Genomic DNA, 14,028 nt, shown 5'->3' on the forward strand with positions numbered 1-14,028 from the left:
TGAAAGCTATCATTTAGTAAAAGGTCAGGAAATGCATTTTCTATCTTAAAAATAAGAAGCAAAAAGCAAGAACACAAGCTGTGTCAAACTCTGACGACTGAATAATCCAGTTGGTGGCTGAGTAGTATAGAGTAGGAAGATGGTTTTCACTCACAGGGCCAAGGGATAAACTGTATTCTTTTTAATTCAGAAAGGCTGAGGGGGGAGATAGGGTGGGAAGAAATGAAGGGGACTGGACACAAGCAGGAGCGCCCTATAGATCCAGCCTGGTAAGGAAAGTAGAATAGGACTTTGGAGGCATAAAAACACATACATTTGAATTCCAGCTCCACAATTTACAAACTGTGACCAAGGCCTTGGGTAAGTCATCTAACCTCTCTGAGGCCTGGTTTTCACATCTATAAAATGGGTGATAATAATACTTACTTCACTTGGGTTGTTGGGAAAAGAAAATTAGGTGAGAAAGTGCATTTAAGGTTTCAAACGATGTGTGGCACATAGTATGGACTTCCCTTTCACAGCACAGGGATAAGGAGAGGAAGGATAGTGGACGTAGAGTTGGCTCTGTCGTTCACTCACTAGGTGACTTGGGCCTCAGTTTCCTCATCTTTAAAATAGATAGTAATAAGTGCTATACCCTGCCCAGTTATTATGAAGAGCAAATGAAATGGTCTATTTCTACATAGTTTATTCCTTTTAACTGTGGTATCATGTTTCATTATTCCTCTCCTGGTACACATTTAGTTTGTTTCCAATATGACAAGCTATCCATCTTAATAAGTCTTCTTCTAGTGTAACTATTTCTCGAAGGCAGATAATTAGAAGTGGAATTACTGAGTTATAGGGTATACATTTTTAATGTAAACAGATATTGCCAAATTGCTTTCCAAAGTAGTGGTACCAATTTATACCCTTACTAGTATGTGAGAGTATCCATTCCCCCCACCCAAACTTATCACTATTAATGTGATCCACTTTTGGACTTTTGCCGATGTAATTGTTAAAAGTTAGGTGCCTGTGAGCCTATAGTCACAACACTTTTGTCAACAGATCAATACATAACTTTGTTTTGTGTGTGTTTCTGTTTAAAGATAACTTATTTAATATTATTCATTCACTAATGGCCAACAGCACTATAACTTCTGCCTGAACAAAGGCGTATGTATTTTCTCCACAAGGCACATGACAGCCTTTTTTTGTGCTTAGGAACACTAGACAGCACTTCAGCACTACTTTTGGGGGCCATTTCCAACAGTGAAACCATTAAGAAAAATCATAAAAATGCAAAAACATGGCACTCAATATACCATGAGAAGGATACTTGTTTATAGCCTGAGAGCTGAAAGAAGGCAGAGCAAGGCCTTGTTCAACCTCGGCTAGGAATGTGTGTGATGGGGCAACTCAAATTTTTTGCTGCTCTGTGCATGTTCACATTCGGAAATGACCTTGAAAACACTGTGAGTATTGATTTTGAGGTTACTAATACATTTTAGCAGGAAGGCAAATTCTCAAATATTGAATCTGCAAATAATGAGGATTGCCTGTATGTGTGTACTTACATTTATAATGTCTTTGCAATCTACCACTTGTTTTTTAACTTTATGTATAATGTATTTTGTATTATTTGTATTTGATGTCTATTTGCATTTTATGTAGGCAAATTTGCCATTTTCCCCTTATTTTAAAAAATTAAACGTTTTATTTAAATTCTTATATTTTAATTAGCCTGTTTCTGAACTCTCTATTTCAGGGTTTTTCAACATCATTACTATTGATATTTGGGGTTGGATAATTCTTTGTTGTAGAGTGCTGTCCTCTGTATTGTAGGATATTTAATAGCATCCCTGGCCTCTACCAAAAGATACCAGTAGCACCCCTCACCCAATAATGACAACCAAAAATATCTCCAGACATTGCCAATGTCCTTGGGGAGCAAATGCACACCCAGTTGAGGACACTATATTGCTCAATTCTTTCTGTCAATTTCTGTGCCAATATCAAACTGACAAATTCTTAAAATGTCTTATTGTCTATAGGAGAAGACCCTCCTCTTCTTTCTTTTCTAAAATTGTTTTGTTCCCTCTCGCACCTTTGCTCTTCTAGATTAATTTAGAATTAATTTGACAAAATGCATTAATTTGAAATCTTTTGTTGGGATGTTTAATTAATTTATAGATTAATTTAGAAAGAGCTGATGTGTCTTCGATATTAAGCCTTCCTCCTATCCATATACTTGTCATATGTCACTGGATTATCAGGTTCTTTTCTGCCTTTTATTAACTTTTATGATTTTTCTCTAAAAATTGAAACGTGGGTTGTCTTTGGTCTCCCTGAGGCTGGGTCTATTCTCCTTCAGGCTTTCTTTCTATTCTCCTACCACTGCCTTCCAGGACTTCCTGACTCCAAGGGGAGCCAGATAAATCCTTCTACCCTCAAAAGCCATCCCTCCTGCTTTTCACTGCTCAGCCACAACGGGAGTCATTAGGATCTGAGAAGGGTGCCTGTACTGGTTGTTTGTTGCACAAGTTTGTTGTTAAGTTAAAAAAAAATAATTTTTTACAAAATTTTCAGCCCTCTTGTCTTTCTCTGATTCTTAGCTATTACCCATCCAGTCTCTTCTCCCTCCCTGATGTTTGCCATCCTTGCTGCTTCTGCTTAGCTTAATTCCTCCTCTGTCCAGTCTAGCCTTACTCCCTATGGTACCCTAAAGTGAATGACCTTGTCACTGCATAGGTCTCACTCAGTCCTGCCCACACACCTTTACCCATTATTTTCTCTATCCTGGAATGCCTTTTCTCCTCTATTTTGCCTAACCAACTCCTTCACTAACTTAACACTAATTCAAGTATCCTTTCCTTTTTGAAAACCTCCTTACATTGATATCAAACTATTTTGTACTTAATGATATACCTGCACAGACCCAGTGTGGTGAACCAAAGAAAACGAGAGCATGACTAAAGGTGGAAAGACATGGGCTGGATTTCAGCTTTACCATTTATTACCTGTAATACTTTGAATATGTCACCTAATCTCTCTCAGCCTTGATTTTCTCATTTCTAAAATGGAGATAATACTCATTTTGAGTGTTATCTACCAAACTGTACTGAAAGATCTTTTGCCAATAGGGACTTATATCTTTCACAATACTTTGCAGAGGCTGTAAAAATGTATACGATAAAGATTTGTGTTAAAAAAAAAAACACTTTTTTTTGGCCCTGTAGAGAAGCTCTAGGTGGCCCGTGCTAATGAAGAAATAAGTAGTCCAAGACATCAGAGTATCTAAAAAATACTTCTATTTAGTTTCTAAATAAATTGAATTTGGTGAGCAGTAAACTTTTCTTATTGTTTTTTGTGGGGGTAATATATGCATATTCTAAGGCTACACTTAAAACGTCTTAGAAAATCCACAAGATAGAGTAATCTTTGTGTAACAAGTAGAATACTGACTATATCTAATTATTTTAGTAAACAGTGAGCACATGAAGAGTTTAGGATGGAAACGTACAGATCATGAATGTCCTGGGAAATGTGCTGCTGTTTCTGAATATTCCAGGAACACTTTGTGAGGCAAATGTTCCAAACATCATTTCTACATATCTCCCCTCTGTAAAAATGCCAGTCTGATGAATACAAAAAAATCACGTGGCCTCTTTCTTACCTGCAGTCTGTAAGCTTAAGCCTGGGTCCAACTTTGTGTGGGGCTTTGAGCTGATGAACAGGTAACAAAGCACACAGGCGGTGACAATGAAGGCCAGGAGGACCACTGCTGCTATGGACAGGCCCACAAGAGCACCAATACTGAGAAAAGAAGACCATAGATAGAGGGGCTGAGTATCAGGAAGGGACTTAGGAGGCAGCAGGTTATAGGAGAAGCATTGTAGTTGTTACAGGAATCAGCCAGCTTCAACTTTTGTTCTGTTTCTACTAGTCTTGAACAGACTTCCTGTGTCTAAGCATAGGAAAGAGTATCAATTCTATGCCAAGTACTCTTCACATACATAACATGACATGCCTCAGTGCCACTATGTAGTTGGGATTTGATATGTGTTCCCTTTCTTCTCCTCTCCATCCCTCCCTACTTTCCTCAACCTTTTCCCACCTCAGGGAGTGGAGATGATTTTAAAGAGCTGTATCCATACTACTGTTTCTTAAAAATCAAGACACATAGTTAAAAACCATCTATCCTTCCAGCCTCAAGGAAATTTCTGTGCCACTCTCCAGTAGGTCGTCACACCACTGTGGACTCCACATCTAGAATGCCTCTCAGCCACTGGTTCCTCAATCTCCAAACTCACTGCCTCTGCCCTAAGTCAGACCTTGGTCGCTTAGTCTCTAGACAATTACCTCCTAGCTCATTTGGGGGCCACTATCTTTCCTGTTTCACATGATCATTCCCCATTATCTCCCTGCACTGGAATTTTACCTGTTTCCAAAGCCCATCTCAAATGTCTTCTTCTCAATAATGCCTTCTTTGGTCATCTTTCTCTCCCCTTTCTTCTCCCATGCCAGGCTAATCCACCCAGGACACTTTCCTCAGGGTCTTTAGCACTTCTCATGGGGTCAGGCAACTCCATGTGGTGGGAAAATAGCATAGAGCTTTGGAACCAGACCTACTTTGGTTAGGATCAGCTCTATAACTAACTTTGAGATCTTGATGATGCTATTTAACCTTCTGAGCCTCGGTTTCTTTATCCGAAAAGTGAGAATGATCAAAACATAGCTCCTCACAGGTGGCATTGAAGAGGAATGATATATGTCATATTCTTGGCACATAGTAGGTGTTCAAAATATCACTGCTATGTTCCTTGAAGGCAGACTCAGACCATGTTCAAATTGGCTTTGTCCTCCCCTTGTACAAGCCCTGGCACATAGTAGGCAGTTAGTCAATACTGTTCAATACCTACCGTATGTCAGGTACTATGAGATGTTCTCCCAAGGTAGGAGATAGGTAGGCACTAGGCTTTGTTTGTGTGCCCTTACTACCTACGACTCCGAAAAGGGTTTCCAGACCCAATTCCAAGGTGTATGTGGAGATTTCCCCACATTAACAAGCAATTCTCCGACCCCAGCAGAATTCAACTCAATTTGGACACAATCTACCCAAGTTAGAATCAGATTCCACAGGTAAGGCTTCATTTCTACAAGACTGACCACCCCCTCACACACACACACACACACACACACACACACACACACATTTCAGATACCAGCTACACAAGCCCAGGGTCTTACCTGTGCTTCTGACTAACTAGCTATAGAGTGGAGGTTCCAATGATCCCTTCCTTGGGTTCAATTAATTTGCTAGAGAGGCTCACAGAACTCAAGAAAAAACATTTACTCACTAGACTATTGATTTATTATAAAGTATATTAAAGGATAAGAATCAATAGCCAGATGCTGAGATGCATTGGGTGAGGTCCTAAACAAAAGAGCTTCAGTCTATGGCCATACCACCCTTAATGCGCCCCCGATCTCGTCTGATCTTGGAAGCTAAGCATGGTCCGGCCCGGTTAGTACTTGGATGGGAGACGAACTAGGAATACCGGGTGCTGTAGGCATTAAAAAAAAAAAAGAGCTTCTATGGATTTTGGGGCCTGGTGGCACATGGAAAATACTGGTTTTCCAACACGGAAGTTCTCCAAAAAAAGAAAAGAAAGAAAAAAAGGGGAAAAAAAAGGACCAACAAACTGTCTTTTGGGGTCTTTAGGGAGACTTCATTGTGTAGTCATGATTGGCTAAGTCATTGGCCATAGACAATGGAACTAAATATCCAGCTCTTCTTCCCTTCCAGAGGTCAGGAGATGGCGACTGAAAGTTCCAAACCTCTGGCTCACGCCCTTGGTTCTCCTGGCAACTAGCTCCACCCTTGGGAGGTGTCCAAAAGTCACCCCGTTAACATAACAAAAGATACCTTTATTATTTTCAACACTTAGGAAATTCTAAGAGTTTTGGGAGCTGTGAGGCTGGAACTGTGGATGAAGACCAAATATCTTATAAATCACAACATCACAGACCCCTTCTACAGCTTTTCTGCCAACCTCCCTCCTGGACCTGATTTTGCTCCCAGCCAGCTAATGGCTAACTAGCTGATGGCTAATTTCCACTGAACAGAAACGCCTTAGAACTTTGAAGAGTCTGTATTCCCATGGCTAAATATATTATCGGATACTCCCTGTATCCAATGTAATGGAATGGAACATGTTTTCAAATAATATTTAAGATAAAGGCTAAATTATGATGAAATCATGTTAAATGAAGAGAGCAGGACACTACTAAAAACATACCTTAACCCCAACTCAGTAAATAAATATATAAAAAACTGTGCATATGTACATTTGCATAGAAATATACCAAAATGCTAACGGGCGGACTCTAGGTGTAGTTTAGGCTGTGGATGTCCTGTCTGTGTCCCATTGGGTCTTAGAATTGTGAAATATTCTGGCCAGAGTTTCAAATGCCAGCATTTGTGTGTATCTCTTTGCTTGAGGGCTTTCTTGGGCCCAGAACAGTCTCTGTTTACACAGTGAGCAGGTCAGAAGTGCAGGAAAATTAATGCCTCCCTTCTCCCATCAGCACACAACCAATGACTGACGGAAAATGGTGTGTAAATGCCCAGCTCCCTTGGCCCTTAGGTGGGATGACTCTGAGGTATAGGTTCTACACTGGCTGCCAGAGTTCAGCAGATTTAAGCTCTGGTGACCCTCGGTGGTGACTTGCTTGGTAACACCATCCTTCGCTCCTTCCTTCCCCATCCTCAGTTCCACATCCTTACCAGTGTTTTCTAGAATCACTTTTCATATAAACTGTTTGCCCTCAAATCCTTGTCTCTAAGTCTTTTGGGGAACCCAAGCTAAGACACTGGATCTCTCTCCTTTTTTATTTCTCTTTTCCTTTCCACATTCTCCACATAGAGCATGTAGTATATTTTAGTTCTTGTAAGTACTTTAATTAAACATTATTTCCTCTTTTGAGATATACTCACTGTTTATAAGGCTCTTTCTTATCTGGGAGATTTGTGCTCAGGTTGAGACCATACCCTTTACGAAGGACATCTATGGGCACCTGAATGAAAAGGGCCTTCTAAAAGTAGGGTCATTTGAGAAGTATGGGATATATCAGAGCAATATATCCTGGATCAAGGGTCAGTCAGGGAGTGGGCACTGTCTCTTATGGTCTCTCTGGGGACAGAGGAACTAGCCCCCAAGGACAGAACTGGGAGAGAGCAAGGGAGGCCCCAAGAAGGAAAAATTTGTGCTTGGTATAAGATGAACTTTAAATGGTCAGAGTTCTCCCATGGTGAATGTACTGCCTCAAGACGTGGTGAGTTCCCTATTATTGGACAAGTTTGCATAGAATACCTGGATGAGTACACCTTTCAATGAAGTTAGAGATTCCTGTCCTGAGTGAGAAATTGCATTGAGGAACCGCTAGTTCTTCAATCCAATCTCACATATTTATGACTAGGATTTCACAGATTTATGACTCTGCAAGAGACAGCCCACTGTGACCCCCTAGAAAAGAATTGCAGGCGTAGTCCAACATTTGTTAGGGCTTTTGAGTCAGACAATTCTAAGTTTGAATCCTGGTTCTGTCATATATAAGTTGAAAAATTCTTCACCTCTCGATCTTCATTTTCTTCATTCATAAAGGTTCCTATCTCACTAGATGTCCATAAAGATTAAATGAGACAGTGAATATACACAATGCCTGACCATCAATTCTGCCTCCCAGCAAGGCTGCTGCCTTTTGGCTCACATCCTGGTCAAAAACAGAACTATTGATAGAGGGTAGTGGAAGTGGATCAGACAGTGATAAGACCAGCTGCTTGTCTACACAGAGTCTTCACTTCTTGAGACATGTTTTTAAAAGACAGCAATTCTCCTTGAGTACTATCAAAGGAAACAGTGTTTTCCTGGAGATTTATATGTTTTTAAGGGCTAGCTTTCATGAAAAGGGCCAAATGGAGTCCCGAGCAAAACAAAGTCTCTATCCTGCAGTGTTGGGGCTCTGATAGGAGCATGCCCGAAAGGTTGTTTCAGGGCTTGGAGTACACTGATCACCTAGACGTCCTGAGGACCTTTGGTTCCCCTCCACTGTACAATTGTCTGTGATGTTTATGAACTACATTATGTCTAAACTGAGGAAGAGTCAGCCCTGAAGGCTGGAACCTTTCAGTTGCCCTTGGGGTCATAGGATGGGAGCACACTAACATGTGATGTGACCTCAGAGCTCAATCCATCCAATCCACTACCTCATATCTAAGTCATTAAAGCACATCAAGTGTCCAAGGCAACTGGAGGAACTACGAGGGGTATATAGGGAAGAAGGTGGTAGTGGAGGATAGGGTCCTGGCTGGGTGCTGAGGGGGTTACGCATCTCTGTGTCTCCAAGGGCTAGCACAATGCCCAGAAGACAGTAAAAGATTAGTGAGTATTTTTTTCCCAAATGATTGGAGTAGAGCAGGTTATAAAAGAGCCAGGCTAGATTTAGACAGTTGTGCAGCAGGACAAGCCTGGGCTTGGGGCACACCCTGATAGTAACTTAATGGCTTTCAAGTTCTCTCATCTGTAAAATGGAGAGAAGACGTGCCAGGGTTGCAAATGTGTGAATGCATCTCGCCCTTGGATGGTCCTAAATAATGTTCTTTAAATTTCAATCTGCTATGACATTGCTAGAAGATCCTGGATAATTCACTTTTATACTCCGAGCTTCACTTACCCCACCCATGAACCAGGGAAAGGGAACTTCCTGTTATTGAGCAACTACAACATGTCCTAGTCACTCTCATATGTAATTTCACTTAATCATCACAACAATTCCATAAGACAAGTATTACTATTGCCATTTCAAAGATGGAAAAAGAGATTCAGATATACTTTGCCCAAATTCACATAGATATTTAGTGACAAAGCCAAGGTTTGGACCAAGTTCTAACCAGTGCCACACTGTCTGTGTACCTCAAAGGGAGGTCAGTGCTGTCATATTTCAGCACCTAGCTCAGTGCTAAGTACACAGTGGATCTTCAACAAATATTCCATTGTTATACGTTAGATGCATGTCATATTTCTCTCAATGGACTGTGAACTCCTCAGCAGTGGGAAATAATTAATCTCTGTGTCCCCAGTGCCCAGCATAGCACCTGGAACGAAGCAAAGGCTATAATGAATGAAAATATGGATGAACAAGAGAATAAATTAATATAATTCTCTTGATTACAGATAGCAGCTAAATGTGCAGGATCTGAAAACCTGACCGTCTGAAAATCCTTTAGAATTATGGATTGAGCCATCCAGAAAAAGCAATAATATCTGTAATTGTCAGTGGCATATACCAAGCTGATTTCACTTCTTTATCTCATCTGGTCCTTGCCCTAGTTGGAAATCAGGGCAATGATTTATTATCCTTCCCATTGATAGATGAAAAGACAACAGCTCAGAGAGGTTTTAGTGGCAGACTGTCTTTTTACACCCAGAGGACATGCAGCCTCTGGTCACATACCTCCAGGGACAGGAAAATCACTGTCTACTGAGAAGGCCCACTCCATTTTTGCTGATGTCTGTTTTCCAGAGCAGGCTCAGGGTCAGGTCCTTTCTGGGTGAGGACTTTGGAGATGGAGAGAGCTTGAGAACTATTGCCTGCTCAGCCCCACACTTAGGTTCCAGGGATGTCAGTGCTGGCCTAACTACCCCCTTCCCTGAACCAAGGTACTATGGGTAGAAATTCACCCAAATTATATTGCTATAAATATAGCCTAAACTGGTTCCTGAGGCAGCATTATGCCATTGTCTCATGATGATCTTGGAGGTAGCTCTGATTCTTTGGTCTTCTGCCTTAGCTTGGGAGTGGAGTACATCCCCAGCACCCACCACAGGGCCTGGCACAGCTAAGTGCTCAGTAAGGGGTGGCTGAAAGAATGCCTAAATATGAGGGGGAAGGAAAGAGTTGAGGCTGGGCTGAGGCTGGCACTGAGTTGCGGTGTAGCATCAGGTGAGGATTAAGGCTCGAGGCTAAGGTTTGGATGTAGGTTTAGATAATGTTTGGAGTCAGGGTGGGTAAGGAGAGCTGAGGTGGAGTTGCAGGGAAGATTGACACAGAGTTTAGGGCTGGCAATAGAGTAAGGGCTGGGATCAGTATTGGGGAGTAAGGATGAGGTAAAATCAGGGATGAGGTTGCTGTTGATATTAGGAAGGGGACTCTGGTGAGCACTTAGATGAAGGTGGAGTTTGGGTTTCCTGTAAACACTGGAAGACGGGAATTTGCTGTTAGGGAGAAGGATGTTAGTAATTTGGGATTGGGTTGAGGGTGGTGGAGGATGACGCTTGGAGTGGGGATGGAGTGCAGATTTTTCGTGATAAGAGTTGGGGTTCAAGCTTGGATCTGAATAATAGCTTGGGTCAGGATGGGGGAACGGAACTGAGAAGCAGTCGCAGGTGGAGTTGGTCCATGGTGGAGTGAGATTAGGCCTGAAGGGCTAAAGGATAGGTGAGGGTTGGCGCTGATGTTGGGGTGGGCTCTTGGGTGAGGGCTGAGGGTTTATTTAGCACACGGCTGGGTTGACAGTTGAGGTGAGGGGGCTAAGACTGGAATGGGGTTCTAGGTGGGGTTAGGGCCAGGGCCGGTACCTGAGCCACCACATGTAGCTGTGCTCGTAGGGGAAGAAGCTGTGCGGGTCGTCGCAGCAGTACTTGTGGTCGCGGAAGCCGCAGCAGAAGACGGCAGCCGCCTCTCCCCCCGGCCGCGGGCAGCTGAAGCCGCGCACCACCTCCTGCTCGGCGCTCACGTAGCTCGTGCAGGCGCCGCTCATCGCGCCCGGCGCCGGGCCCGCCGCCACTTCGGGCCACCAGACGGCCGGCGAGAGGGGAGCACCCGCGGCCGGGCGAGCGAGGGACAACAGAGGCAGAACTGAGCCCTAGTAAGACACAGAGAGATAGACAGGCAGAGATAAGCAGAGAGACAGAGAGACACACACAGAACAGAAAAAGACAAGGCGAGAAGCGCGGAGACGCAGCGGTTAGCGACCTAGAGTCCCCGAGGACCGAGAGAGACGACCAGGTACGCGGACTGGGCGCGTCCGGAGGAGGGAGAGGATGGGGAGGAGGGCGAGGATGGGGAGGAGGGCTGAGGAGCGGTGGGAGTGGAGAGCAGCGGGAAGGGGGCGGGCGCGGGAGCCGGATAGCGGGCGCGGGGCGGGGGGCGACCCGCGGAGCCGAGAGGAGGGAGGTGCCCCCGGGAGTCGCCTAGGCGCTGGTCCTTGCCCGCGCTTACCCCACCGACCCCCCCTGTGTACTCATTTTATGCATGAGGGTGCTGGGTGCTCAGAGAGACATGTTCAGGATGGCAGGGCGGGAATCGAAGCATGGATTCCACACTTGCTCTGAGCACCTCCCTGGTCGTAAGCACTGTGCCGGACGCTGGGAATCACAGCGCAGTTCCAGACTAGTGCAGGACGCAGACAAGCGACCCACCAGCGACCACAGAGGAGGGTCAGTATGGGATGACTAACACTCTACCTCACTTAACCTTCACAACAACGCAGAGGACCAGGTATTTTCAAACCCATTTAATAAATGAGAGCTAAGAGTCAGAGAGAAGTCATTTTCCCCTGCCTTCAGGCCCATGGGATTTGAACCTGGGTCTGTATGGTTCCCAAGGCTTTGTTCTTTCTGGGGCTCTCACAGCACCTCTTTTCCAGTTGACTTTTAAATATCATCTTCTGGCATCGTTGCCTGTCTCTTCCTTCCCTGAGCAGCTAGCTCATGCACTGACATGTTCACACTCCCTTGTTCACATCCTGTCCATAGCAGCCTAGGTCAAGGGTGCTTGTGAATGTCCCCATCCACCAGGAAGCAAAGCCAGCACACCACTCTATTCTCAGAAATTATTTCCAGATCACAGGGGCAGTGTTCCCACTAGGATCAGAGGACTACAGTTTGAAGAAGTTATATGAGGCCCATAGAGATCGCCTGTCTGCCCTCTCAGGGGACTTTGGGGAACCTGAGGCTCTGAGAGGTACACAGCTTGGCTCAATCACACTGAGCAAAGACTAAGGACTCTTGAGCGTTAGTTGTCCCATTCATTATGTGAATAATTCTTATGCTGACAATCAGAGGGTACTGGGGCTGATAAGGACCAGTGGATCTTGTAATCAGTTACTGAGTCACAGCTAGCATTAAAAAAAAATAATAACTATTATTAAATGGAATAGGAAAAGTACAGTGCAGATAGTAAAGCTAAGTATTCTTTCATAAAATGTTTCAGTTATATTTATATGTATTATGGACCAGATCACAATGTAAAATACATTTCTAATTTTGAGTCAGGTCAAAACATTTGAAAGCCACTGAATCTGACACCTCCCATTGTACAGATAGGCAGGGGCTATCTTGAGATTACAAAATCTTTAGCTCTCCTTATTTTTTCACAGCAGTGGGTAGAATAGGGAGTAAATGATGACTTGGGACTCCACAATTCCTCTATCTCTTGCTTTAGGTGTATGTGGGATAGATCATGGGCATCTAGCTTTACCCCTTCCTGCTTTTTCTCTCTATGCTTCAGGTTCCTTCTCTTCATCTAGGCCAGCTCCTAAGATGCCAATATATGCCATGCCTATGACGTGGGTGCTGGAGCCCCTGAGAGGGATGACGTCTGGGTCTGCCCTTGAGAAAAACACAGTATGGTGAGGGAGTCAGATAAACTTCAAAAGACAGGGCAATGAAAGGGGAAATGAAGGGACTGTGACCACAGAGGGGTCACCATCTGAGGGAGCAGGAAAGAGTTTTGAGGGGGTAGTGTCCTCAAAGGTCACTATAAGGTCAAATATGAAAACTGGAAGGAATTGTATTATCCCCCAGAAAATCTCTCCCCTGAGCTGGGGATCTCTGCATATTGGGAGCTGGATGGCGTACTCTGATGGAGGTGCACTTTGGCCTTTCTATCAGATGGAGAGTGAAGGGGAGGGGTGGAATCCTGTGGAAAGCAGAGAGGGCTCCTGGAGACATGGGTTTCAGCTGGGAGGTAGGAAGTGCTCTGGCTTTTGGCAAAATTGAGAAGCCGCCAAGTTTCCAAAGTTCTTTTCTAGCCAAGAATTAATTTGTTCCTCCCAACAACTCTGTGGGGTGAGCCAAGCAAGGATGATTGTGCCCCTGAGAGAAATAAGAAGCCCAATGTCTCACAGTAGTGAGTGGCCCAGGCAGGACTTAACACCTATGTCTGTATAGCCAAGGATCCCCTTTGGCAGTCTGAGGAAGACTATAGACCCCTATTCAGAAGAATATTTTTAACTACAAAAAGTAAATTACTTAGGATTACAAAGGATACCAGTTATACAGAATCATTATCAAAATATTTATTTAGTGATTTAGTTCATTTTAAACATATGAAATAACAAGATCTAGAAATTGGTCTGTCATTTATTGTAATTTTGAAGTGGCGAATGAGTGTAAATTGTATTAAAGATATCACTACTTGTAATGCAATATGAAAATATCTATGATTTATTCCTATTGATGACAGTCACAGGTACTGCTAATACTAAATATTGTGATTTGTTGCTTACATGTATTATAGAGGGAAATACTAAATTTCATTTAGAGGTTAGTGAAATCAAGGATGTGATTATTTTCCATCCAAGTTCATGGACCTCTCCCCCTGAACTCTGTCCATGGACCTCTTGGACTCTATGGAACATGTTCTAAAATCTTCTACCTCTTCTGGTCTAGCTCTTACTCCAATGCTTGTTCCCTCATCGTAAGTATCTTATTTCTTCTTGCAGATATCTATTGCAGACCTATTGTGTGCCAGGCAGTTTCCCATCTTCTATGCCATACAGTCCTTGAAAACTTCCTTTGAGGTGGGTGGTTATTCTTCCCATTTGCAGACAAGGTAACTGAGATTTGGGGGAGGTTAAGTAATTTATCCAAAGCCACATGGCCAGTCAGGGTCCTGTACCACCCCCTTCTTCCTCCCCAAATGAGGTCTGGGGGCACCAGTCTCTAACACCAGAAGAGAAGGAAAGTATAGGAGAAGGGC

General features: G+C 43.5%; 1 protein-coding gene and 1 pseudogene across 1 annotated transcript in view; one reads left to right on the forward strand and one right to left on the reverse strand.

The window, feature by feature from the left end:
• Positions 1-10,804, reverse strand: part of SHISAL2A (shisa like 2A) — a 19,332-nt gene extending 8,528 nt beyond the window's left edge. The window contains exons 1-2 of the mRNA XM_011370479.2: positions 10,623-10,804; positions 3,659-3,798 (exon numbers count right to left, since the gene is read on the reverse strand). Of these exons, the coding sequence (XP_011368781.1) occupies positions 3,659-3,798; positions 10,623-10,804 (322 nt within the window). The remainder of the gene's footprint in view (positions 1-3,658; positions 3,799-10,622) is intronic.
• On the forward strand, positions 5,438-5,558 carry LOC111745956 (annotated as a pseudogene).
• Positions 10,805-14,028: the final 3,224 nt, after the last annotated feature.

This window comes from Pteropus vampyrus, unplaced genomic scaffold, assembly GCF_000151845.1.
Source record: "Pteropus vampyrus isolate Shadow unplaced genomic scaffold, Pvam_2.0 Scaffold170, whole genome shotgun sequence".
Lineage (NCBI taxonomy): Eukaryota > Metazoa > Chordata > Mammalia > Chiroptera > Pteropodidae > Pteropus > Pteropus vampyrus.